Source organism: Muntiacus reevesi, chromosome 5 (assembly GCF_963930625.1).
Source record: "Muntiacus reevesi chromosome 5, mMunRee1.1, whole genome shotgun sequence".
NCBI lineage: Eukaryota > Metazoa > Chordata > Mammalia > Artiodactyla > Cervidae > Muntiacus > Muntiacus reevesi.
This window is the reverse complement of record NC_089253.1, coordinates 35,120,770-35,146,445: the sequence shown is the minus strand read 5'-3', so window position 1 is coordinate 35,146,445 and position 25,676 is coordinate 35,120,770. Positions and strand designations below refer to the sequence as shown.

At 46.2% G+C, this 25,676-nt stretch overlaps 2 protein-coding genes across 7 annotated transcripts in view; one reads left to right on the top strand and one right to left on the bottom strand.

The window, feature by feature from the left end:
- Positions 1–8,838, top strand: part of ZBTB44 (zinc finger and BTB domain containing 44) — a 58,412-nt gene extending 49,574 nt beyond the window's left edge. For 5 of the 6 annotated variants that reach the window (XM_065937422.1, XM_065937421.1, XM_065937418.1 and 2 more), the window contains exon 6: positions 1,617–8,838. In XM_065937422.1, coding sequence (XP_065793494.1) covers positions 1,617–1,896 — 280 coding nt within the window. In that variant the 3' untranslated portion in view covers positions 1,897–8,838. The remainder of the gene's footprint in view (positions 1–1,616) is intronic. The other variant, XM_065937423.1, reaches the window with a different exon arrangement.
- An 11,558-nt stretch (positions 8,839–20,396) lies between these two features.
- ST14 (ST14 transmembrane serine protease matriptase) overlaps positions 20,397–25,676 on the bottom strand; it is a 37,223-nt gene continuing 31,943 nt past the window's right edge. The window contains exons 17-19 of the mRNA XM_065937417.1: positions 21,531–21,805; positions 21,170–21,306; positions 20,397–21,037 (exon numbers count right to left, since the gene is read on the bottom strand). Of these exons, the coding sequence (XP_065793489.1) occupies positions 20,876–21,037; positions 21,170–21,306; positions 21,531–21,805 (574 nt within the window). The 3' untranslated portion in view covers positions 20,397–20,875. The remainder of the gene's footprint in view (positions 21,038–21,169; positions 21,307–21,530; positions 21,806–25,676) is intronic.

The window sequence follows — 25,676 nt, the reverse complement described above, 5'->3', positions numbered from 1 at the left end:
CTAATTCTTCTAAGTATAAACAGTTTTAAATACTTTTATAGTTGGCATTAGAAATCTTTTCCTACAGAGGTAGACTACTTATCCACTTGTTTTGGGTTTGGGGGTTTTTTTGGGGGGGGCGTTGTTGTGGGGTTTTTTTTTTTTTCTGTTTGTTTGTTTGTTTTTTAATGTAAGGTTAAAGTAATTCTGTAGTAGATTTTAAATAGACCTGACTGGAAAATTTACCATGTCAGATGATATTTGGTGACAGTGGATTACTTCCCATTCTTTGGGTGTTGGTTAAATTCTTGACTACTACTCTCTTTTTTTTCTTCTCTAAATAATGAGAGAAACTTCAGCAACAACTATAATTGATAGTTTACATCAAATGAAGTTTTCTTCTTTTTCTTTCAGTTTAGAACTCCATACTTTGAATATTAAAAATTTATGCTAGAGTTAACCTTTCTGATTTATCGGGTAGCTGAGGATCGGGTTCTAGTTCTGGCTCTGCCGCTCACTGCTGGTATGATTGAACACGTCACTTCACAGATGAAGAAGCTTGAACTTAGAGAAGGATAATGTGTAAGCTTTAAAGATGATTGCTAAGGTCTCCTCTAGATATAAAATTCTGTTGTCTATTTTTAATACTTTATCAGAATTGTACATCTATAGGAATCCTTAGTTTCTTATAAAACAAAGGCAAATTTTACACCACCTTTATTTTTTTTATCTTATTTTTCTATAAATTTTTTTCTTGCATTGATTTTGTTTTTCTCTTCAAGCCAGACATTTTTCTAATGTAATCATTTCTGATTCTGAGTGTCTGGTTATTATATCCCTAAACCTATATTATACATGACATATCAAAGTTTGTTCAGGAATAAAATCATGTCCCAGTTAACTAACTGCACAGCCTGTTTTCTGTAGCTTCCCTGTGCTGAGCCCTCTGTCCTCCAGTCTTTAACATCTGAAGACTTTTTATAACCGAGAACATCTTAAATTGCTTTGCAAATGAGCAGACTTTAATTTTTTTAATTAATAGTAAAGACAAATTATAAAATAACCTAAAGTATATTAGTTATTGAGATTATAAAGTGTAATGAATGTTTTGGTTCAACAGTAAAGATTTAAATAAAGCATCTAAGTGGTTTTTTACATCTTTCTATATGATAGATTGTATATAAGGTCATTTATGCGTGAGGATTAGTTTTTTAACTGTATCCAAGACGTAATAAAAAGCTAGGTTTATATACCTTATAATTAGTGTATAATCCAAGAAAGGTTACACATAAGTTGTGCAAATGATTTTGTTTAAATGAGCATGCTATTTGCGTTTGTTTTGTGCACAGAAACTCTTCTACGTAGAAGGAGAAAGGCTGTTTAGGTGTCCACAGTGATACTGAAAGTGATCTCTCTCATGATGGTAGGGAGAATTGATATACTTGGGTTCTAATGGATGGTTTTGGCTCATATTTAGGAAAGTTTAGAAGCTGAAAATTCCTGAGTTATAATCTTCATTCAAGAATTAGAGAATGAAAATTCCCAATCTTGTTTTACAAATCAGGTCTTTTTATTATGTCTTATTTATTCTTGGCTTGAAAATTGACTCCCTGTTTCATCCTTTGCCTCTTACCTAGTGATTTCCTAGTACCGGACTACTTAAACCAGGAGCAAGAAGAGACCCTTGTTCAATATGATCTTGGAGAACACAGTTTTGAAAGCAACTCCTCTGTTCAAATGCCTGTAATTTCACAGGTCTCCTCGACCCAGAATTGTGAAAGCACTTTTCCCTTGGGGTCTCTTGGGCTGACAGAAAAAGAGGAAGAAATGCCAGAGCAGCCAAAGACCAGTGCTTCTGCCGAGGCAACCAGAGATGACCCCCCAAAATCAGAGCTGTCTTCTATAACTATTGAGTAATTTCATAGTTTGGCTTCATTTTTAATTTTTGGAAAGTGCCTGTGCTTGGTCTTGTACATTTGAATTTAATTTTTTAAGCAAAAAAAAGGTTTGGAAAAATTTCCCTTTTTACTTTGTAAGTCCTGCAACTGATGTTTTATTTTTCATGACTGAGAGATTGCTTCTGTAAGTGCACAATACCATGGTGTTGAAATACAGTAGAAACCCTGAAACTTAAGGAGAGAGAAGCAGTTGACTTCACACTTATATCAGTTTCCTCTTCCATCATCAGGAGTAGGCTAACAACATATCATTAGGTCGAGAAGAAATCAGATGATTATTGACCTTCCTGAAATGAAAGGATACACCAGAAACATACTACTAAACGAATTTGGCAAATGGCCTGAATAGATGCTTACTCCTGTACACAGGACATTGTACAATCTTCTGTAAAGCCTGTTGTTTCTGGAAGTATTTATGGTGAGCTTTCTTAAAAATTATTAGGGTGTGTACTTCTGAAATTCCACGTATTTTTTTTTTTAAGCTTTGTCATTATAATTTTTTCTGGTGAAAATTTGGTTTTGGGATACATATTCCCTGTACCTTTATAATAGTACTCTCTAAATTATCTTTCTTCTGTGAAAGACGGCAGAGAGCCACGGTTGAGAAGAGTCAACCTGTGCATGAAGTGACCAGGAATGGGGAATATAGTGTGTGAATCTCAGCTTCATAGGAACTCTTTCATACTGCTTTTCTGGTTAAAATCATTGTTTACCTGGTCTTTGAATGTTAATGCCTGGCTAATGAGGTCATTGCCTAAGTCAGTTTTTGTCTTACCCTGTCAACAGTACTTTCTTTTGCCTATACTTGGCATGATCCCATAAAAAGGAAATATACTGGAGATGTTCTATATTTTATATATAGGTTTGTGTATTATTGAGGATGTTTTCATTCTGCTGTTTGGACAAAATAAAGAATTCTCTGTTAAGGCTATGTTCTTAACCCAACTAAGATTGTTTACAAAATACCATGTGACAGTGATATATTGTCCTTATTCCAAAATATTTTTCGACATTGCGAAATGTCATATTGAAAGCAGTTAGTATAGTTTTTACAGAATGTAAGCAATAATAGAGAAGAGGCTATAAAGTGATGATCTGTAACTCAGATCTATTTGGGGAAAAAATTTGTTAAGACTAAAGAAAAACTAAAAACCTTAAGGTAATGAATATTACCTCTTGCTGCTAAAAGAAAGTGAAACTTCCTGGTTTATAGTTGAAATACAAATGATACTCTAGACTGGAGTATACATTTTACCTGGTGCCGTTAAAGCATCGCTTACCTTGATCCTAAATTTCATGAGTCCATGAACAATTATCTTTTGAGTAACTTTTTTTCCCTATGTATATACCCAGAGTTTAATCATTATGAAGACACCTGATTAGATTAGAAAAAGACAATACAGTTTCTTATTCAGAACACAAGATCTCAGTTTTGTCTGGGTGCTAGACCTCAATAAAAATTTTTTAAGTTACAGTGATTCGTTTCATTTTTTGAATGGCTCATTCTGTAGCTTATCTCTTACTAATGTAAAGGAAGGGAAAGTGAACTCCTTGAAGTTTTTTAGGCTAATGTTCTTTTTGTTTTCATATTCTGCTGTTTTTAACTTGCTTCCAACTCCTCTTCTCACTCAAGAACCTGTTGTTTCCTTTTTGCTCCCCAAATAGCTATAGTACCTTAAGGAAAATGAACACGTACAGATTATGATAGCCTTCCATCATTTATGCTTCTTTATCAGTAGTTTGAATTACTTTTCTTTAGCAAGACTATATGATACTAATAGCGGTACTGCTGTGTCTCAACTGGAAAGGTCAGGAATTTTTATTTTTAATATTATATAGATTCTTTGGAAACTGTTATACCTACCAGTAGATAAATCTCAAAAGTTAATTTTAAAATCTTACATGGACAAGACAAGAATAAGTGAAATTATGACCAGGAGTCATTGTTGCCCTCAGTTCTAAGAGTTATTTTTTTTAGAATAAGGAAGGAAGAAAAGAAGGAAAGAAAATAGAGTTGATGAGAAGATACATCAGAACTTGGAGATTTGTTGATTGAAAGTAATTTAGCATACCCCCTGTCCTGAGGATTTTGTACTGAGAGTCCTGCACAGTTTTGCCCATTCTGAGGTGTTCTGTATTCTCAGAATGTAGGATTACCATCACTGGCTATTTTTTTCCCCCAAATGAAAACTTTAAATTTTCATTGGTAATTACAAATTATACAGATTTCCAAGTTTTATGAGACATTTGAAATTAATGTGAAAATGCTTATTGCTAGTTGTCTGTTCCCCACATCTTATCAATACAGGTAACTAATACTTAACATGTGATATAAACAAAGGCCTTTTTTTTTCTATTTCAGTGAGGCTTTACATTTTTCTTGATACATAGTTTAAGGTTACTTAGCTTATGGGCCTGTTTAAGAAACTAAGCTGCAAGAAAATAATTGTATATAGTGTTACTTAGATTTATTTAAAATTCATCTAAGAGAAGGATGCCTGGATGTATAATTTTTACCAGAATATATGGGGGAAAAAATACAAAGATGAAAACCCGTTATATTATGTCATCATTAGAAATTACCAGTATAATTGAACATAAAAAAATTCCAGTTTAGAATACCATAGATATCTTGCTTAAATTAGGCCCCAGAAGGTAACTTTGTGATATTTAAAGGGCTTAAATTTTAGGATGCAAGATAAATTGCCCTTTTAAACCAAGGATTTTATATAATAAAAAGATTTATTTTCATTTTAAAGCTACCAAATAAGTATGCTATACATACTTCACAGATGAACAGAGATGTGTGCTCTGATACTGGGTGTTTCAGCCCCTGCAGGCATCCTTTCCACTTTATAAGGCTGTGTTCTAACAGTGCAAGCACTTGGCATGTTAGTGATTGCACTAATTCACAAACAAAAGTTTAGTGCTCTTTTTTTGTTTTTTTTTTAAGGTTTCAAGAAAGGGATGCAGATGGACGTTATCACCCACAAATATATTTGAATGAGTGTTTCTTACTTTGAAAGTAATCCTTAAGTAATTAGCTATCTATTTAGTTATATTACTAGTTTTTAAAGTTCTCAATTTCAGTGAGATAAAGTGTACTAAAATGTTTAAATAGCCTCATTTGTTGTTACATTTTAACAGTTCAGCAACCATTCTGGCTTACAGAACTTTACATTCTGATTCCTTGTTATGACACATGCCCTTAGGTTTTAAAAACAAACAAAACCCTTCCATTTTGTTAAAATATGTTACCAAGTGGAAAGAACTATCTGGCACATCTAATGTACTTATTGTTGGTAACTCTGTTAACTTCTGACTACTGAGCCAGTCTCTGCTGATGTATAAATGGTTCCCTGGGAGCCTTTGGAAGCTGTATTAATTCTTTCAGTTTTTATTTTACCTTTTACTAATTTTTATTCTCATACTTAATCTAAATAGAGGCCACTTACCTAGTTCAGTGGCTTTTATTTTGAAGATTCTCGGATCATGGTTTGCTTTCTTTCAGCTTTGTAGCCCCTGAGAAATATATTACCTTATAATGTTTATTATGGCTGTGTATGCTAGAATAACCACATGGAGAGAATTACTACTTGATGAATGAACAATCCTAAAATTATAACTGAAAGAACTTTGAGATTTAAGGAATTGATGAAGATAATTAGCAACTTTTGTGTGGCATTTACTTTGTTTTCACTCATCCACAAAATGTGAAGTCATAGCTTTGGAGTATACATCCTAGTGAGGGAGAGTAGTTTTCTAGTTATTAATTGGGAGGGAAAAAACGAGAAAAATTCACATCAGGAAGCGACCCAAAGTTGCTGAAAGATACTAAATGCTATTTTCAGTTAAGTTATTGACAGAAGATGATTTAATTTAGATTTTGAGAGTTAATGAGAGAAGCATATATACAAACTTGATTTTCTTTTCTGAATCAGAACAGAATGGTGGATGGGTGCTCAATTAGAGTAACCATATCTATGAGGAATGTTAAAGCTAAGCATACTCCTACAGGCATTAGGTGCAGATCATCCAAATTTAAGTTATTCCTTATTTTGCTTGTACCCATTTTTATCTTTCAGTGTCATTTTTGCCTGACAAAATATTGGTGACATAGGGTATTTTTATTTGGAAAGTTCTCAGCAAGACTAATTGCCAAAGCAATAATGGCTCACGTTAACAATGAAGTGGAATTAATATCCAGGTTCAACTAAGGAGCAGATAGCCTATGGCTATTTCATTTTTAGATTATAAACATGCTGAGATTTATTAATGGGGAATTAAGCCTATGTCAGATTATGGGATGACTCTTCATGACGTTATAGTTGTACTTTTCTTTAACTTCATACTCAACTAATACACTTAGATATTTATACTACATCAGAGTGATTATATTTTTGTGATAAAAAAGCAAAAGTTCCATATCTTTACAAATAGTCTCTGCAGAGATGTCTGGTTGTGGTGGCATCTCAGTTTGACAGTATCTGAAAAATGAGACTGCCTTAAAGTGTACTACATAGCTCACTCTGCATATGGTCCAGGCCAGTTCCAACTAACATCATTTTGATGTACATAATAGTTTACAAAGAATTTAAAGGTGTGGACTATTGGTTGAAAACAAAAACTTAAAAAAAAATTTTTTTAACTTAAAATTTTTAAATTTCATTTTGAAGTGCCTGGTTTATAAAAATCAGATTCTTTGATCATTGCCTTTCTCTTTTAAACTGACTTTTTGCTGATTAAACTAAAGTCCTAGGCTCAATTGTGATGGTTTATTGATAAAATTGCTGCTTGATGGTGTGAGGGCCTAAGTGTCAAGATTTTATTAAATTGTCCTTGTTTTTCCAAATACCAGTCTAACCATATCCAAATTTCATCATTCAGTTAAGCAGGTTAAAAAATCATCCTGTGAATGAATGTTCGGATTACCAAAGTACATGGTCTGCTGAGGAAAGGTCAGTCTTCCCTAAATTAATTGTATTAGTGGAGGTTGTATTCACTTAAAGATGGGCAGCCTTTCGTGCTGTTCCTAGATACACAGGTTTTTTCTCGAAAGACTTTTTTCCGTAATTTCTGTAAGAGCTTTCTCTTATTTCAACCGTCAGTTTAATTTTCAAGTTGACAAATGCTATGTAAAGTCTCATACTGAGAGTGGTCTGTTGAGTTATTGAAAGTTGCACTGCTGTTCATCTTTCAGGTACCTGAAGTGAATGCCATCAGCTGAATCAGGAGTGAGATAATAAATTTTAGTCATTTTCTTCCTTATACAAAATAATGGCTTCTCGTGCTTATATTTCAAGATATTTTTTAAAAAGACCACAGCCCCTACTAGAGTACAATTTGATCTCAGTTCACATCCCAATAATATGTTTGATGTCTCTCTCGTTGCTGGTGCCTCCTGTTGCATCAGATAGAGATTGCCTGCCTCTTTGTAGGGCACCCTCGTGGCACCTTATGTCCAGTTGGAAGATGGCGTATGGCTTCGTTTTGTGCCTCTGCTATCTTCTCAAAAGCCATTTTATAAAAATCCTAGGTAGCCTATTTTAATATTTAAATATATATATATTTGTGAGAGATACTTTTAGAACAGACTTTTTTTTACTTTAAAATTCCTGTATTCCCATTTTTAAGAGTAAATTTAAACTTTCCAGAATTTGAACTTTTTCTGCAGCAGCATAATGAAAAAGTCAATTTGAGATAATAGAATGTAATTCAGTGATAGAAGAGATTGATGTCTGGTTATAGGAAACCCCGAAGGGAAGGGAAAAAAGTTGTTTTGATGTAACAAACGAATTTTTAATAAAAATGTTTTTGTTTCTGTAATTTTGTATTTGCTGCTACAGTAGCTCAATATTTTACAGAGCTAACATATAGATCTGGCTCCATTCAGAAACTGGAGTACTTTCTAGTACAACCAACCTAGGAGGAAGGTGTGTACCACAGTCTTCCAGAAAGGTGACTGGCGGCCCTGTTTAGCTGATGCATGCTTTAAAATGCTCCTGTATGTAGCCCAACATCACGGAAGTGTGGGAGAAACTTTTATCTTGCTAATTAATAGCATTATGATTCTTTTTGGGCCCTGGCATTTTGTGAAACCCTTGGGGGAGGGAAGGTGATGCTGGAGAAGAAATGTGAATTAAATTATGTAGAAGGATGTTTTCATGCTTCTGTCCTCTCCTAGAACCAGAACAACTTTTGTATCTGTGCCAGGCTCTAGTTCACCAGCTATGTATCCAGGTATCATCTCATTCACATTTGGCTTTACTTGGTGACAGTGGCCATAGCTAAGTTATTTGGCATGTTTGACTTTCAACAGTAACAAAAATGGTTTTGGATTTTGTTTCCTAAAAATGTATACGATGTCGAAACTTTACATTTTATATACTAGTATCTGGCTATTATTAGTATTTTACAGGAACCATGGTTCTTGGTGACTACATATATATATATATTTTTGTGACTTTTTTGTATACTAAGTGCCGTTTCAATGTTACAATCATTTTTAGAGTTATTGTAATCAATGTGAATATCATGTTTTTTCAAATCTGTTCTGAGCCTATAGTGTTTGCTTTGTGAATATATGTGTATTGTATATATTCTGTATAGTAACATTGTACTGAAATATTAGCTTGTTTGATATAAGGAAAGTATGTATTGAGTACTTTTTGCTAGTTTGGTTGTTTAATCTTTTTTAAAAAGGTTTAATCTTTTTAAAAAGCAAAAACTTTAAACCGGCCTTTATTACATGGTCACAAATAAAGTTGCAGTTAGAAGGGATGGGCAGGGAAAAAAATAGTTTTGAGTGTCTTTGAATAGAAACAAGACTAAGTTTTTAAGTTTTGTTTGGTTCCCTTCCCCCCTTCATTAAAATATCTTATTAATGCTTTATGGAATAAAACTTCCTGCTGTTGTCATTTACTGTTGGCTGGAAGGAAGAATTGCTGCTGCTGCTGATTGAGGTCAAGTGGATAAGAAAAGTCGTCAGAGTGATGCGTTTCTTAAGCAAGCATCCACTGAGTTTGTACAGACCAGAGAGTGCTCTATGAGACAGTACACATCAGCTTCCTGGGTAGCTATGAAAAGAGTTCATGAACACCATCCCTGAAATTGAAAGGAATATAAAGGAGGCTAATAGAGAAAGTCATCAAATCCCAGAGCGATTGAGCCAGGTATCTTGTCAGAGCTGCTTTCCTGAGTGCTGGGCTGCATTCTTCCGAGGTTGTGCATTATTGATTAGAGACCTGTTGGTGATACTTCTGTAATATCTTACAACCAAGGAGTAGAGATAGTACTTCGTGGGGGAAGCTGCTCTTCGCACATGTGAGGAGCCTGTGCAAGCCTTGAAGGAAGGCCGTCCTACCTGTAGGTTCCTCTTGCTATGGATTTTGACAGTGAGTGGTCTACAGAGTGAGAGTAACAGGCAGGGGAACTGTTCACTGACCTCAAGTACCAGCATCACTTCAGTTCTGGGAGGAAATGGGTAAATTTTTAAGAAGCACTACTCAGGTCAGCAAACTGCTGGGGTCCCCAGTAGCCACAGTCAAGGGTGATCTCTACAAATGCAGAAGGCAGCATCCATAGACTCATGCCCTATAGTTTATTAGAGACCAGAAAGATTGTTTCTGGAGAATGATACTTAATGTGATAACCGAAGGTGTGTGTATCCTTGGCACATGGCACAGGGATTGAGAGCTGCTTTTCTGAACAGAATGTTCTAAGTACTAACCCTGAGGGATCTGTAGACATACTGAGAGTTTCAGAGGGCTATACTTGCCCATAAACATCAAATCCCAAAGTGTAACATAGTTCCCTTTTCACATGGGTAAACTTTTATACAGATGGGAAAACTAGGATGGGATAGTCCATCCAGAAAGAGCTTCCTCACCAGCAAAATGATGAGAACTAGAGTTTAAACAGCTGTGGAGAGGAGGGGAAGGCCATTTTTTTAAACTCTTGGTTCATTTACTTGAATTCTTATACCAAACATACTGAATTTCTATACTCATCCATTTTATAAACAAGTCATTGCAGAGGCTGTGGGCAGAGTTGTCTTTAGAATCCTGTCAGGCTTCCATGCAGCCCCACACCCTTCTGTCTGTTCTTGCCTATGTTTTGGGGGGTTTTTGTTTGTTTGTTTGTTTTCCACAGCTAACATTTGTGGCTGCCTTTGGCTGAAGTCTAAGTGACTGAATAAGTGAATGAGTGAGTCTCACTGACCAGAGAACCTGAGCATTCACACGTACCCACAGCCTCTGGTGAGCCTGGCCATCTATAGATCGTTGGGAAGACTGCTTTAGAACAAAGAAGAAAAGGTCACACCAGATAGAGCTCCACTCGTCCACTCTAATCGAGGGGCCGGGGCACATGTGCTCTCTGGGGTGCAGGCGTCAGTTGGGCATACAGCAGGACCTGTGTGCATGATTGATAACTTGTCCAGAAACAACTCTTGATTGCAAACAAGTCTACCTGCAGGATGATCAAAGCTTCCTTTTCAGTATGTGTTACAGCTTATAAAAGGCTAGCACTGTGAGTGACTTGGTCTTCAAAGCCCCAGTGACGTAGTAACAAACATGTGACCTGCACAGATAGTAGGCACCCTTCCTACCCACTGTGAAAGGCATAAGGTCCACCCTAAAACCTCCCACAGGGCTGGAACCCAAGAGGTGTTGAGCTGACAGAGCTCTGTGCTCTGCCAGGCCCAATGATGGGCAGAGACGCCAAGAACTTGACCCAGTCAGTGCCAGCATCAGAGTTCTTCGGGGCAGTAGTATTTGGGGAGAATCCCTTGGGCAGTGCTGGCAGAAAACGTGAGTCCAGTTATGCAAGTGGGTGTTTCTGTCTTTTGTGCCAGGGCCTAGTTCTGAAGGAGAATCAGGTTAACTTACTCTTGTGATGTAGAACAATTGCACGTGACCTTGTACTATGTAAACTTCTGTAATACTTGTGCTTTTACCTAGCTAAATACCACCTCTGGACTTTCCTTCCCACCCCTGCTGATAATACCATCTATTATTTTCTCCATCCCTACTGCTGGTACTTAATTGGAGCCTTTGTTATTGCTGGCCTAGCAACAAAAACAGCCCTGTCTCCTGCCAGGCCCACTCTGGTCCATCCTTCCCATTTCTTTTGGCGTCATCTTTTAGTTGGGTCACTGCTCTACTTCAAATCTGCCTTCTTTTCTCTTGGGAAATGGCCCAGCCTGCTGAACTTGGATAGCGGTAGTTGGACTTCACAGCACAGATCAGGCTTCACCTGCTCTCAGAACCCACCCCTCAGCCCCTACTCTCATCTTCCTCCAGTTTGGGGATGCGGTCCCTCCTGTTTAGATTTTGTTTATCTCCCAACAAGCCACATCTCAATCACATCATCTTGTAATCTTACTTCATCGGGTGGTTGTGAGAATTAAAATGAATTATATGTAAAATGCTTACAACTGTGCCTAGTGTGTATATCAGTCAGTTCAGTTGCTCAGTTGCGTCCGACTTTGCGACCCCATGAACCGCAGCACACCAGGCCTCCCTGTCCATCACCAACTCCCGGAGTTCACCCAAATTCATATCCATTGAGTCAGTGATGCCATCCAACCATCTCATCCTCAGTCAGCCCCTTCTGCCCTCAATCTTTCCCAGCATCAGGGTCTTTTCAAATGAGTCAGCTCTTCACATCAGGTGGCCAAAGTATTGGAGTTTCAGCTTCAACATCAGTCCTTCCAAAGAACACCCAGGACACAAAAGTGTGTATATAGTAGCCACTGGGTGTATATACATCCTGGGTCTATATAGTAGCCACTTAATAAGTCCTGTCTATTTATTACTTGTCTCCCTCAGCTGACTTAATTCTTGACATCAGAGACTGTGTCTTCTATTTGTATATCTCCTGCCATGCCAAGCACATAGTAAAACTCAAAAAATGTCGAATAATTGAATGTTCCAGGAAATGCTCACAGGGAACTTTAGGACAGAATGCCAAGAATCATGTCACCCAGTAGCTAGCCTCCATTCCCACTTCACCGTAAACATCAGAAGCCTACTCATCCTTAAGTGAAAGTCTGAAATGTGAGGCTGTAGGCAGTGTAATCCCTAAGTCGTGTCCGACCGCAGCCCCATGGACTATAGCCCACCAAGCTCCTCAGTCTGTGGGATTTCCCAGGCAATGAGTATAACTTCAGATATAATCCTCAAAACAACTGCCATCAGCCTGACCAAAATTTCCTCAAATTATCTGAAACGCTGGTCCTGCCGTTATTTTCCCCTCATCGGGTTTACTCATCCATCAAGTCCACAGCTGCACTGGCTTGGGACTTGCCTATCAGGTTCACAAAGCATCCTATGTTTCTATTACAATGGTAATTGAGGATTTAAAGGCAATCCATTAGTTTCGGTTCCATTAGGACAGGGCCCTTACCCATCTCTTGTACTAAGGTGTCCTTGGGGCCGGCGTTGACTGAATGAAGCCTCAGGCCTTAGGAATTACCAGTTTCTGAATTGAAGAATTATAAAACTCATAGATAACTGCCCTGAGAGAACCACCAGAGCAGATTTGGAGGGCTCAAGAGAGGACATGAGGAGGGCCGTCCCTGTCAAGAGGCCTAGGATTTGTGTGAGTAGAAGGGGGCGGGGGGTGCGGGCGGGCGCGGGAGACAGCCCTGAGCATGGAACGGGGAGAGTCCGAGGGTGACAGTGGTTCAGCACCCCCGGAAGGATTGAATGTTGGAGAGCAGACGGTCGGATCAGAGAAGGTCTTAAGAACCTGAACTGAATCCGGTAGGAAATAGAGAAGCATCACACATTTTGAGGCAGAGAGCTTAATCAGAGCTGGCTCTAGAAAGATGAACCAGTGTGGAGTAGGTTAGAGGGCTTACAGGCTGAGCTGAGATCACAGAAGAGTTACATCAGTAGTTGAGGGAAGCACTCAGAGGAGGGGGCCCTGAGGGGCTGGAACAGGGGTCTAAGGAGGGCTTTGATGAGACGTGGGCCTGGGATTTGAAGACATGTGTCGCCTCTGGACAGTGGACAAGATGCTCTTTTCAAGCCCTCACAGTGCCACTTCCTTGACCTTGTCAAGTTCTCAGGCAGACTCCCCTTGTTTCTGAGGAGGAACTCTATCCTAGACAGTAAGAGTCGGGCAGAGTTCCGAGCTGGGTTCCAGAGCTGAGCTCAGAGTGAAGGTGAGGAGAGGTTTAAGAATAGTCCTGCAAGAAAAGTTACATAGCTGGATGGCTCTCTTCTAGCAGAGCCTGGCTTCTACTAAACCAGGTTGCTGGGGCTGAAAGTTGCCCTTCGCTCTGCTTCCTATATTCCGTCTACTTTCCTTCAGCAGATTGCTGCACAGGGCACTGTTCTAGGCACTGCAGGCAGCATGGAAGGGCGCAGCAGAGACCTGCCCTCGTGGAGCTCATCATCTCGGTGGGGAAGGGCCTTGACCAACGATAAACAAGATGAAGTGTGGGAGTGGGCAGGGGAGCAACTTGAGGTACGCTGGCCGAGGTGAGCAAATGGCCAGTGAGCCGGCTCCAGGCACACGGGGGCCAGGGCGCTGCACGCAGAGGGTCACCAAGGTCAGGGGTGCTGCCTGGACTGTTCAGGAAGGAGGCCGGGCTCCTCCCCACCTACTTCTTTCTGGGAAGAAGCCAGAGGAGCAAAGGCTGTGCCAGATTATAAAGGGAAACTGAGAATAGAGGACGTTTCCACGTGTGATGTCTTTTCCTGGACAAACTCGGAGGAAGTCTGTTTCCCCAACACAGGCCAAGGAACAGGTTGCTCGGAGTTAGAAACTGAGCTTAAAGGCCAGTGCTGGCAGCAGCTGTAGATGTAACATCTTAACGCAGCTGAGCTCCTTCTCCAATCCAAATTTTTGGCCTCTATCTAAGATGGCATTTAAGAGACCTCTGCATGTGTCAGATATCCGGGTGCAGCCTTTCCTGCAAAGATGGACTGCACACAGGCTCCTACGCACACATCCCAGAAACAAGGTGTAGACCACCAGCGTGTAACCCCCATTCACCCAGGAGACGGGAAGTGACTTTTGTAATACAGTTGCTCTCCACTCAAGAACCTCCTGACAGGCGAGCAGACATGCGTGACTGCCCAATCTTACTGCCTCCCAAAGAGGTACAAGAGGGAGGTCTAGGGCAAGGAGGAGGTTTAAACGCAGAAACATGCACTGATGCATGCAGTCCTGCTGAGGACGTGCCAGGTGCATCCATGCACAATTTCTCGCCAGAGTTGGGGTTCCACAGCACCCCCAGCCTCCCAGGTACGACCATATGCCATCTGTGAGAGCTCACATCCACTGTCTGACATGGCAGGGCTTTCCACATGGTCCCAGGAGAAAGGCTGGCACAGGTCAGCTTTGGAGAAGGCCTCACTTTGTCGCATGTTGTAAGTGCCACAAAGCAAATACACAGACACACAAACACACACAAAGTAAGGACGAGTGAAGAGGGCAGGCTTCTCTACTTCAGGCAGGGTCCCATCTACAGCTCTGGTCTCCCCATGGCCTTGGAGAGCTGCTGTGCCAGGAGTCCTGCCTGTCCAGCACCCCTTCGCCAGGGCTGCTGCCAGGCCCTCCCTCCTGGGGCCCCGAGCCTGCACCCCTGAAACACGTGAGACCAGAAGCCCTTTTGTGCCCCCACTGGAGCTGACACCGCCCCCCTGCCGCCACTACTTCTTTTCTGTCGGCAATGGCCGCCATTCCAGAGCGAAACAGTTCTAGCCGTGTACTTGCCTCTATTTGCAGGCACCAGGTGTGGAAGGCTTTTCCCCAACGTGCTGAATCCCTTCCCACCTGGATGCTCGCTTGGTCCCGAGTTTACCCTAGCTGTCATGTGTGCGTCAGCGGATTTTCTGGCTTCTCTCCCACCATGAAGTGTAGGCTGAAGTGAGGGTGGAGGGGTGAACAGAGCCAAGAGCAAAGGAAAAGCCTAGCGACTCAGTGTGCCCAGTGGGAGCCAGATGCACCCCAGGCCCAGCCCACAGCGCCTGGGCTCCAGCACCTTGGAATGCAGGCCTCTCCCTGGCTGCCCACACGTCACTCCAAGTACATTACATAAGCATAATCTGTTTTCAGCATAGACGTGAAAGTTTGGTCCTTGCTTCCCAGAATTTATCTATAATGCAGTCTCATGAATAATCTAAGTACAAATAGAAGGGGCTCACTAATCCCAAGGAGAATGAGAAATATGTGGGGAGGTCAAGTCTGAACATAACTCAGACTGAGTCCAAGATAATGTTAATCTCGGGTGACAGGAACATGTGGTAACAAATGTGCTTAAGACCTTTCCAGAGCCAAAACCTCATCTGTGAGTCGCTGGGCACTGGTAAGTTTTCCATGAAGCCATCAGCTCTGCCTCCTGCCTCCTGAAGTTTTCTCCCCCCACCGCTGCCGGACACACAGGACAGACAGGTGTATGGGCACCTGAGCCACTTACTTCCCGGGTCTCACTTTCCTCCCCAGTTACCGTGGGAGCAGCTCTGGCCCCCCACAGCCTGGAGCAGGCCCGGCACACGCCCGGCACACGCTGAGAGGTCAGTGTCCTCGGAAAGATTCGGTCAGGAGGGACAAATGCACACCCTGAAAATGGATTCATGGGATAATCTGGTCACAGTTAAAAAAAAAAAAATAGGTGTAACACCTGTAACAGATGTGACCTCAGCACGCTGCCTGCCTCTCACTCTCATCCTCAGCGATGGACCACAGCTGAGGCCAGCTGCTGGTGGAGGAGTGAAGCTCCTCAGCAACTTCCCCAGACCTTGATATGAACACGACCGAGAAGTCAGAAAACAGCCCCAGGGAGAAAAGCCCGACAGGGCCGTTTCCACATATTGTCCGTGTACGCTCAATCGTGTCCAACCCTTTGTGACCCCCATGGACTGTGGCCCACCAGGCTCCTCTGTGGGATTCTCCAAGCGAGAATACTGGAGTGGGTTACCATTTCCTTTCCCAGAGAATCTTCCCAAACACAGATACATTAAGTGGGATGAAATAAATCCACGCCTTGTGAAAGGCCACCCAAGGAGCTTCTGTGGGCCCTCTACTCATCCCCTCCCCACCCCAAGAAGAAAGAAAAGAGGATACTGCATCCCCATGGTAGTGACGATCCCAACCCCCCTGGGCCTCCCGTAAACCTGCTCCAGCCTAGGAATCTGCCAAGCGAGGTGGCACCATGTGCAGAGGTAGCGCCTACCAGCCTCTCCAGGATGGTGGGCTTCCCATGGGGACCACTGCCCGGGAAGTTCACATCCTGGAGTGAGTGGCCTGGAAGAGGAAGCACAGCACGGCCCCCCGGAAGGCTGCCTTCACGGGGCACACACATGATATTCCCACACTTGGCAACCCAGGGTTCCGTCTATTGCAACACAGGGACGCGAAAGACTCACCGTGAATTGAGTGGGAGAGGGTCATGGAGAGAAGTTGTCCACCACGCCTTCCTTCTGGACGTGGCTGCTTCAGCCACTGCACCTATGACGTGCAGAGCGTGGGCGCCCTCTGCTGCCCTCACCTAGAATGGGCCCCAGGGTGGAAGAATCTCTGCCTTTAACCCAAACTTACAAACTATATATATGTACGCGTGTGGCTGGCTGCAGCATGTGCCGCAGCTAAGTTCACCAGGTCTTAGCTGCGGCACATGGAATCTCTTAGCTGCAGCGTGTGGGATCCAGTTCCCTGATCAGGGATTGAACTTGGGCCCCTAGTGAGCACAGAGCCTTTAGACCATGAGGGAAATCCCAAACTTACAAAATATTAAGCCTAATCAAAAGGCTTTTGTTTACAATAAATACCCAGTGAAGACAATTCAGACTGTTAACCACTCACATATTTTTCAAAAGCCCTTAAACTAGAATGAGATGGACTGTCTTCAGCTCTAGGGGTGATACTCCCCCAGGTCCTGGTTGAAAGTCCCTGTCACTGGTGACCAGAAGTACTTCTGTCCCTCACACATGCTCATTTCGTGGCTCGCTCTTCGGAAGAATCTTGAGAAAGGGGATTTCCTGGACTCAGCTGGCTTTCCGTCAGCCCCCCTTTTCCAGGCTCTCCTCCAAGCCCAGGTGCCCCATCACTTTTGGTCTCTGTTCCTTTTGCTCCTGCTTCCCCCACAGCCAGCCAACGCGCAGCAGAAATGGCTCCAGGGAGGAAAGTGGGGCCAGAATAATTGATCCTTCTGAATCACAGGTCAGAACATGTTGTTCAGCTGCCCAAAGGCGAGACCTCAAGGAAACATCTTCTCCCTCCAGTCCATGCTAGCCTCGGGCAGGGGGACAAGGGAAAAGCAGATGGTTTGGCCCCTGAGAGAAGGAAATACCCAGGGGCTGCTGGGGCTGGCCAAGGAAATGGGGACGGGAAAGATTTTTAAATGTTGTAGGAGCCCTTCCAGAGCCCAGCTAGCTCATTTTGACCTCGTCCACGTGTGCCTGAGCCAGGGAGCTGATCACCTGGCAAGAGGTCCCAGATCCCTGAGGCTTCAGGTGGGGAGTGCCTTGCTCCCAGAAGGCAGTGCAGGACGTTGCTACACAGTGGCTGGAATTCATCCTGCCTCTTTTCTACTTTTTTTTTTTTTCTCTCTCTACTTCTTTTTAAATGTAGTTGTTCTTTTTTTAAAAAAAATATTTATTTGGCCACATCAGGTCATAGTCATTTCTCAGCCTTTTGGCTAAGATCAAGTATGGGGGCTTCCCAGGTGACTGCCAGTGCAGGAGATACAAGAGACTCAGGTTTGATCCCTGGGTCAGGAATATCCCTGGGAGAAGGGAATGGCAACCCACTCCAGGCCTCCCTTGTGGCTCAGCTGGTAAAGAATCCGCCTGCAATTCGAGAGAGTGGGGTTCAAACCCTGGGTTGGGAAGATCCCCTGGAGAAGGGAAAGGCTACCCACTTCAGTATTCTGGCCTGGAGAATACTATACAGTCCATAGGAATGCAGAGTTGGACACGACTGTGTGACTATCACTTTCAGTTTCCTGTATCCTTGGCAGGAGTATCCCATGGGCAGATGAGCTTGGCAGGCTAGTCCGTGGGGTCACAGAGAGTTGGACATGACTGAGCTACTGAGGAGAGCACATGGGATCTTTCATTGTGGTGTGTGGACTCTAGAGCACGTGGGCTTGGTTGCCCTATTGCATGTGGGATCTTAGTTCCACAACCAGGGATTGAACTCACATCCCCTGCATTGGAAGGTGAATTCTTAACCACTGGACCATGAGGGAAGTCTGGATTCCTCTTCTCTTTCAGAGGAACCCTGAAGCAGATGCTCTGGTGAGGAAGCAGTGATGGAATACACACACAGCACTCAGCACATGACGCCCCTTGTTACTGACCCCTCCTAGATACCATGGGAGCAGCTGATCAACCGCTCCCTACCCCCGCACGGACAGCAGTGGGAGACATACAGACGCCCCGATGACTTCCAACAGTCAGCAGGGCAAGTGTGTGGACATGGCTGTCCTCGTACCTGGAAGTCTGTCTCCCAAGGTTAAGCAGGTTCCGACCCACCAGACCAAGTTTCTTTCCAGCTGTGAGATTGAATGGAGGTGTCCTCTCAGTTCTAAAACTCAGGCAGCTATTATCCCACCAAGTAATAGTGGGGGAGGCACACAGCCATCCTGCCAGGCACCCGGAAAGGCCCAGGAGACAGGTGGCCAGATCCGGGGACCCCACACCTCCCAGGAACGTGAACCCCCAACCTACCACTCCCCGTTTCCCCCGTCACGAAGGGCACACGCCGGCCCTCGGCAAAATCTTGTTGAATTGACTACTTCCTTCTCCATCTTCCCTCTGCTATCAATAAGCTTGTTACCATCTTCTTGCAAGTCACATGTTTCAAACATAGATTTCAATTTTCTCTAGTCTGTTTGTACACATTTTTCCTGCCCTATTAGTTATCTGGACAGTACTTAGGTTATGAAATTCAAAGAGGTATTGGATGCCCTGTTTACCCTGGGAGCTGGTGGTCCCTGACAGGAGAGAGGGAGAAGGGAGAGATGGAGAGACCTTCCCCACCCTTCTCCCTGGACCTGGTCCTTCTCACCCACCCCACCCCAGCCTCCTTCCCCCGCTCCCCTCCACACCCCCACCACACACAGCTCTTTGGAAAAAGAGCACAGGCTAAGGGGAGAAGAGTTTCCTTTTCGAGTTAAATAAGTCCGTATGAAGTTCCAGCAGAGAGGTCTGGCGGAGAGACTGAGTTATTCTGGACCACAGGGGCGTGGGCAGGGAAAATGCTGATAACCTCAAGGTGAAGGAAGCATATGGTGGAGGGAAGCAGAGAGCCAAGGGGAAGGGCGAGCTGGGCTTGCACCCCAGGAAAATACACAGCCCTCCCGCTGGAAGGTTCTGAGACAATGGAACAGACAGACAATGGGGTTGATTCCACCTCGCCTGGAAACAGTCTGGACCCTGACTTTTTAGGAAACAGCTGGAAGTGAGGGCAAAGGACAGACTGAACAGTCTCCCAGATGCAGGCGCAGGGTAGTGATGACATGGGAGTGTGCACCCTCTGAAGACAGAGAGGGGAAAACATGATGGTACGGACTGAAATCCTCAGAGCTGGGGGGTTTTCACCAAAATGCAGGCATTGCCGTAGGCATGTCAGACCCTGAAGCATCAGTGCCTCGTCAAGGGCTAACCTGAGACTCAAGGCTGCTCTTTCCTCAGCCTCTCTCTTGCGGTGGGGGGTGGGGTGGTGCAGACAGCCTGAACTTAAAGACAACCCAGGCCTCCCCTCAGGCACAGCCTGCTTGCTCGTGCTTTTCCTGATGTTGTCAGAGTCAGCTCACCCTCCTTCCATCCGCCAGGAGCTCAGTGGGCTAGTCCCGGGGAGGAGGCTGGCCACCCCGCAGGCCTAGAGGAAGGGCCACTCACTCAAAACCTCTCTGACAACGTCCCTCCCCAGCGTCAGTGCCCGTGTTTGTCATCTTGTGCAAGGACTCTTTGGACCACCTTCTAGGTAACCCCAGGATGTAAGCGCAGGTGATTAATATTTAAATTCTGCTCTGGGGTTTGATCTCATCGTCTGAGTGGTATGTGGTGGCTTTCCAAGCTCTGTTCCTGATTGCCACCCTAAGGAATCCCAGACCGGCAACCAGATACCTGACCTGGCAGCATGGCCCCACCCGCTTCCAACAGACACTTTCCCCCTCCCTCCCTCAGCCAACCACCTTTACAGGGCAAGAGGAGACGCCCGAGGGCTGATGCAAACCCAGGAGCATCCTCACCACCTGGGACTTCGCTGAGGCTCCTGTCCTGGGGTGCTTCACACCCTCCCCCCACCCTCCTGTCTGGGGAGCCTCAGGTAAGAGCAGAAACATAGCCCCCTGTTGGCCCTGGGGAGGTCACGGGGCACTGTGGTCCCCGCTCTCAGCCCGACCCTTTAGGATCTGGGCTGAGGGGAATTTAAACCCAATTTCTTACTAGTGGAGCTAGAAGAGCCCATCAAGTCCAGTAAGAAAAAAAATTACCTAAAAAGAAATAAAGCGTTTTACTTATACACACAAATACACACAGTGAACCCCACCCTGGGAGCCAGTAAGACATTCTGATCCTGGACCCGGCTGACGTCCAGGGCCTTCGGGCCTGGGCTTCCTGAAGACTGTGACCCTGGGGGCGCCACCAGCCCCACCGAGGGGTCCCAGAGGCCACACGACAGCTGCTTCCGTGCTCCAGGCGGACCAAGCGAAGCAGGCCAGCTTGGAGCGGGGAGGTTCCGTCCTCCAATGCGCCTCCCGGCACAGCCGGGTCCTCCCCGCACAGCCGGGTCTTACCCCCCAACCCCCACCCCCACCCCCATTTACGAGGCTGAGCTGGAAGAGAGCACGCCCCCATCCGCAGTCTCGGGGATCAGTTCACAGTCTGGGTTCCGGGGACCGAGGCAGGGTCGTGCGGAGCAATCCCATCCTCGGCCCACAAGTGTGCACCTGGGGTGACCGCGGCTGGACCTCGCATCTATACACCGGTCTGCTCTTTAATCCAGTCCCGGAACACAGGGAGCCTCGTGTACACACCGGGCTTGTTCCTCTGCGCGCAGCCCTCACCCCAGCTCACGATGCCGGCCTGAAACATCCGCCCATCCGCCTCCGGGCTGGACAGGGGGCCCCCGGAGTCGCCCTGCGGAGACAGCAGGCCTTGGAAAGGCGTGCCTCCACCCTGGTCGCCACCCCCGCTCGCACCATGCCAGCTCCGCCCCCACCCCACGTCCCCACGCGTCCCCCGCCCCCTGCGTCTCTGCCCCACGCCCACCTGGCAGGCGTCCACGCCACCGCTGAGGTAGCCCACGCAAATCATGCGTGGGGTGATCTGCTGCGGCAGCAGGTGCTCACAAGTGGTCTGGTTGATGACCCGGATCTCGCCCTTCTGCAGGATCATAGCCCCCTGGCCTGCCGAGGAGCAAGGGCAGACATGGGCAGCTCGCCAAGCTGGGCCACGGAGGCAGGACCCGGGTCCAGGGCTCGCGGAGCCGGGTGGGATGCTGCGCAGCCGGACACAGTGGTCAGGGTGTCCTGACCATCGCGGGGGGCGTGTGGGAACGGAAGGGACAAAAGGACAGACACGAAGCCCCCGAATCCCAGCGGTGGGAGCAGACCCTCGGGCCCCCACTCACCGGCCTCCTGCGTATGGCCCCAGCCGGTGACCCAGATGGCCTTGCCGGTGGGGAAGGTGTGGTCGGCCGCGGGCAGGCAGATGGGCCGGATGGTGGCGCTGTACTCCACCGGCCGGTCCAGTTGCAGCAGCGCGATGTCGTAGTCGTAGGTGAAGTCGTTGAAGAACGGGTGCGTGATGATGCGCTGCAGCCCGCGCTCCTGCACCCCCGGGGCGCTGCGCTTGCTCTGGTCATGCAGGCCCAGGTAGGCCGTCCACACGCTGTGTTCCGAGTACCTGCAGCGGGCAGCGAGGGCCCGAGAGGGAGGCCTGAGCCAGGACCCCAGCCAGATGCCCCGCCCCAAGCCTGCACCCACTCGGAGACAATGCTCAGAGGCCTTCCTTCCTGCGGCCCTCTCTCAATACACTCTCATCTCACTACTAAAAATATCTCCCTTCTTATGAACCTACCCTTCCTGCCCAGAGAGATTCTTGAGAGTCCCTTGGACAGCAAGGAGATCAAACTAATCAATCCCATAGGAAATGAAACCTGAATATTCATTGGAAGGACTGATGCTGAAGCTCCAATACTTTGGCCCCCTGATGCGAACAACCGACTCATTGGAAAAGACCCTGATGCTGGGAAAGAGTCCGGGCAGGAGGAAAAGGGGACAACAGAGGATGAGGTGGTTGGATGGCATCACCGATTCAATGGACATGAACTTGGGCAAACTCTGAGAGATGGTGAGGGACCTGGCGTGCTGCAGTCCATGGGGTGACAGAGACGTGACATGGCGACTGAACAACAGTAAGCAGGATGAAAACAGCACATCAATCCAAGAACTTCTCTAGCGCAGCGGTACATATTTTAAGTACCAAATGAGCTGAAAAGTAGATGGAACTTTGTCTCCCAGGTTTGTAGATGGTAGAAGGATGCAGCAATTCTGACCATTGCACATAGGAGGACTGAACCCATAAGGACAAGACCCTGCTGTTGCTGGGAGACAGGGAGATGCCGGCAGGCAGAGGTGGAAGAAGGGGAGAACTTGAACTGGGAGGAGGGCATAGCAACCCACTCCAGTATGCTTGCCTGGAGAATCTCCATGGACAGAGGAGCCTGGCGGGCTACAGTCCATAGGGCCTCAAAGAGTCAGACATGTCTTAGTGACTAAACAACAAAAAACACCAACAGGGGAAGTACCTTTATAATGGAGAAAGCTGGTGGACATCACCCTAACCAAGTAATCAGACTTTTCTCCAAACTGTCCTCCATTGATGGGGACTCGTGTACTTCTTGAGAACACATCACCTGTGCAGTGTTTCCTGACCAAAAAAAAATTGAACCTAACTCTCCTCATGAAGCAACAACCAGGAAAATCCACATCAAGAGACATTCTGCAGAACAGCAGCTAGGACTTTTCAAAAATGCAATGCCATAAAAGAACAAAAATTAAAAGGTTGGGAGAGACTATTCTAGACTTAAAGAGACTAGCATTGTAAAGCAACTACTCTCCAATTAAAAGTTAAAAAAAAAAAACAAAAACTAATGACTAAAACAAAGCATATCCCTTGACTGGATCCTAGACTTTTTAAAAAACCTATCAATACCGGGAGAATTGGAGGAATCAGAAACCAGGCCATATGCCAGCTAATGATGCTATGTCAGTGCACTCGTTTCTGGGTGATAACTGTATGGTGGTGACGTGGAGGATTTCCTTGTTCCTGGGGGAGACCAGCGGCTGAACTTAGGACAGAAGCGCCAGGATGGCTGCACATAACTGGGAAATGGCTCAGAAGGGTGTATGTGAACGTCTCGGGAAGCACGACTGAGATGTGACCCGCGCGCTGGATGAGTATAGTGTCTGAGAGAAGACAGAATCTGAGAAGACTTTGGTGTCAGTCAGCAGAGAGGGCCTGGAACTTCCAGAAGACAAGAGAAAAAGAAGCAGGGGAAGAAAAGACAAAGTGTGAAAGCCCCCGCAAGTTCATGAAGAACGCTGGTCATGCCGAGGCAGCTAGCGACACTGCGTGCTGCACCGTCACATGCACATCGGGCTGGATGGCCGACAGGGTTAGAATCAAGAAGGTCACGCATCAAGAGGTAACTCAGCGACAGCTTAGACACCAGCAGGAAGCACCTGCAGTAAACCCATTCCGTTGAGACCTGAGTCGAAAAGCAGAGGTCGACCAGTCAACCAGAACAAGCACTCTTCCAGAGGTTGACATGCTAAGTCATCCTATCCTCAGACACCCCATCAAGGTGGTCATGGGCCACCGACTCAGCCCAGCAGCCTGTGCTCCTGACACATGATGCTACCTCTCAGGAACAGCCTGGGGTCACCTGCTGACTTAGAAATGTGTGCAAAGCACCTGCACTTCAGGTCCTAGCATACTTCACCCCTGCCTGTCCCCGCTCACAGCCCTGCCTTTACCTGGAAGGTCTGAGTCATCTGGTCCAGTGACAAACACCCTCAGGTTTCAACACCAGACCGGACACCCTGCCCACAGAGGCACTCCCCAGCGGTCACTCTCCCCAGCCTTCAGGAGAGCTCTAACCCCACACACTGGGCCCCCGACAGCCTCTCTCACACATGTCACATGTACACGTGTGTGTACCTTGTCCCCCTGGGAGAGCAGGGACCAAGTCTAATTCAGCTGTGTCTTCCCACGCCAGTGATAACAATGGTGTTGAGTGCATTCACCGACAGAAGGGAGACTGCTGAGCAGGAGAAGGTGAAGGAAAAGGAAATGAGAAATGAGAAGATGCAGCAGGGCCCCAGGGCGGGTGCTTCAGGAGGCACTTCCCAGCTCACCAGGCTGAAACAGGACTGCGGTAACCAAGGGGGTGCGCAGTGCTTGGATCTTGGTTTCTTCTCAAGGGAATACCTAGTTCTGGGGCTGGGCCAGGAAAATACAAGATGAGCCTGGAGCACCAAGTAGTGTCAGCAGGGAGGTGGCTCAGAAGAACAAAAGAAGCGGGGGGCATGTCAAAGGGAGCCAGGAGCCAGCCTGAAGAGTTCCCACTGGCCAGCCCCAAAACAATCAAGAGACAGCACACAACACGGTACCAGATGACAACCCAAAATGCACACACGAGTCCCTGCTCACATAAACAGACGATTAAATAAACACACGGGAGACAAGGGACAAATCCTCCTTACAGAACAACGCCAAACTGACTCACTTCCAAAGAAGAGAGACCAGAAGAGGGAGACCCAGGGAGGGAGTGGAGGAAACTGGCATCAGCCCTGAACCAGATGACCAAGCCGAGCATCACCAGCGATCAGCCACGGTGACATCATTTACCTGCTGATAAGACATGGCTGTCTTCCAAACACTCATGACTCCAGGCTAACCATGAGAACAACGTCAGCACCCACCGGCCTTCAGATAGTCCAGGTCACGAAAAACACACAAAAACGACCGAGAAACGGTCCGGGACAGAGGAGACTGGGGAGACAGGGCAGCAGACGCTAAGAGGGCACCTGGATGGACTCTTGCTGCAGAAAGGACACTGGTATGAAGCTGGCACCCGGAATGGGGGGGCGGGAGAGCAGCCCTGGGGCAGCCCCGAGGCGAGTTTCTAGTAAGGAACTCTGTGTTTCTCGGACCTGACAAATGCAGCACGATAACATCAAGGGAAAGTATGTGTGGGGGGTGGTATAGTGAATTCTGTCCCGTCTTTGCAAGTTGTCCACATTCCAGAATGATAAGTTCATTCTAAACTTTCCTCAGTAGGCTCCCACCACCCCGAGAAGAAAGCAGCTCACTTCTGCCCAGAGTGGTGTGGAGTGTGATAGTGAGAAGACGAGCCACGGTTCACCCACCCAGCCAGGCCCGGTGACCGCCGCTGCTCCCGAGCCCCCACAGGCCTCTGGGACCCCTGCAGCACGTGCACCTCTCAGGCCCCACCATCTGGACACAGGCCTACTTCCTGCTGCAGGCCCCGTCTGTCCCAGAAGTCCATGGTGCTCGTTCTTTCTCTTTGCAAAAGGGTGACCATGGCAGCCTGGGTCCCCTCCTCCATCACCCTGGGTCCCCTCCTCCCACAGCTGCCCAGGGCTGGAAGTCTGGCGCCCGGCAGGAAGGGCCTGAGGGAGGGGGGCCCTCTGAGCCCTCAGTCTCACTCCCGCAGCCGCTGGCCTGGGCGGGCTGGACCCAAGTCACA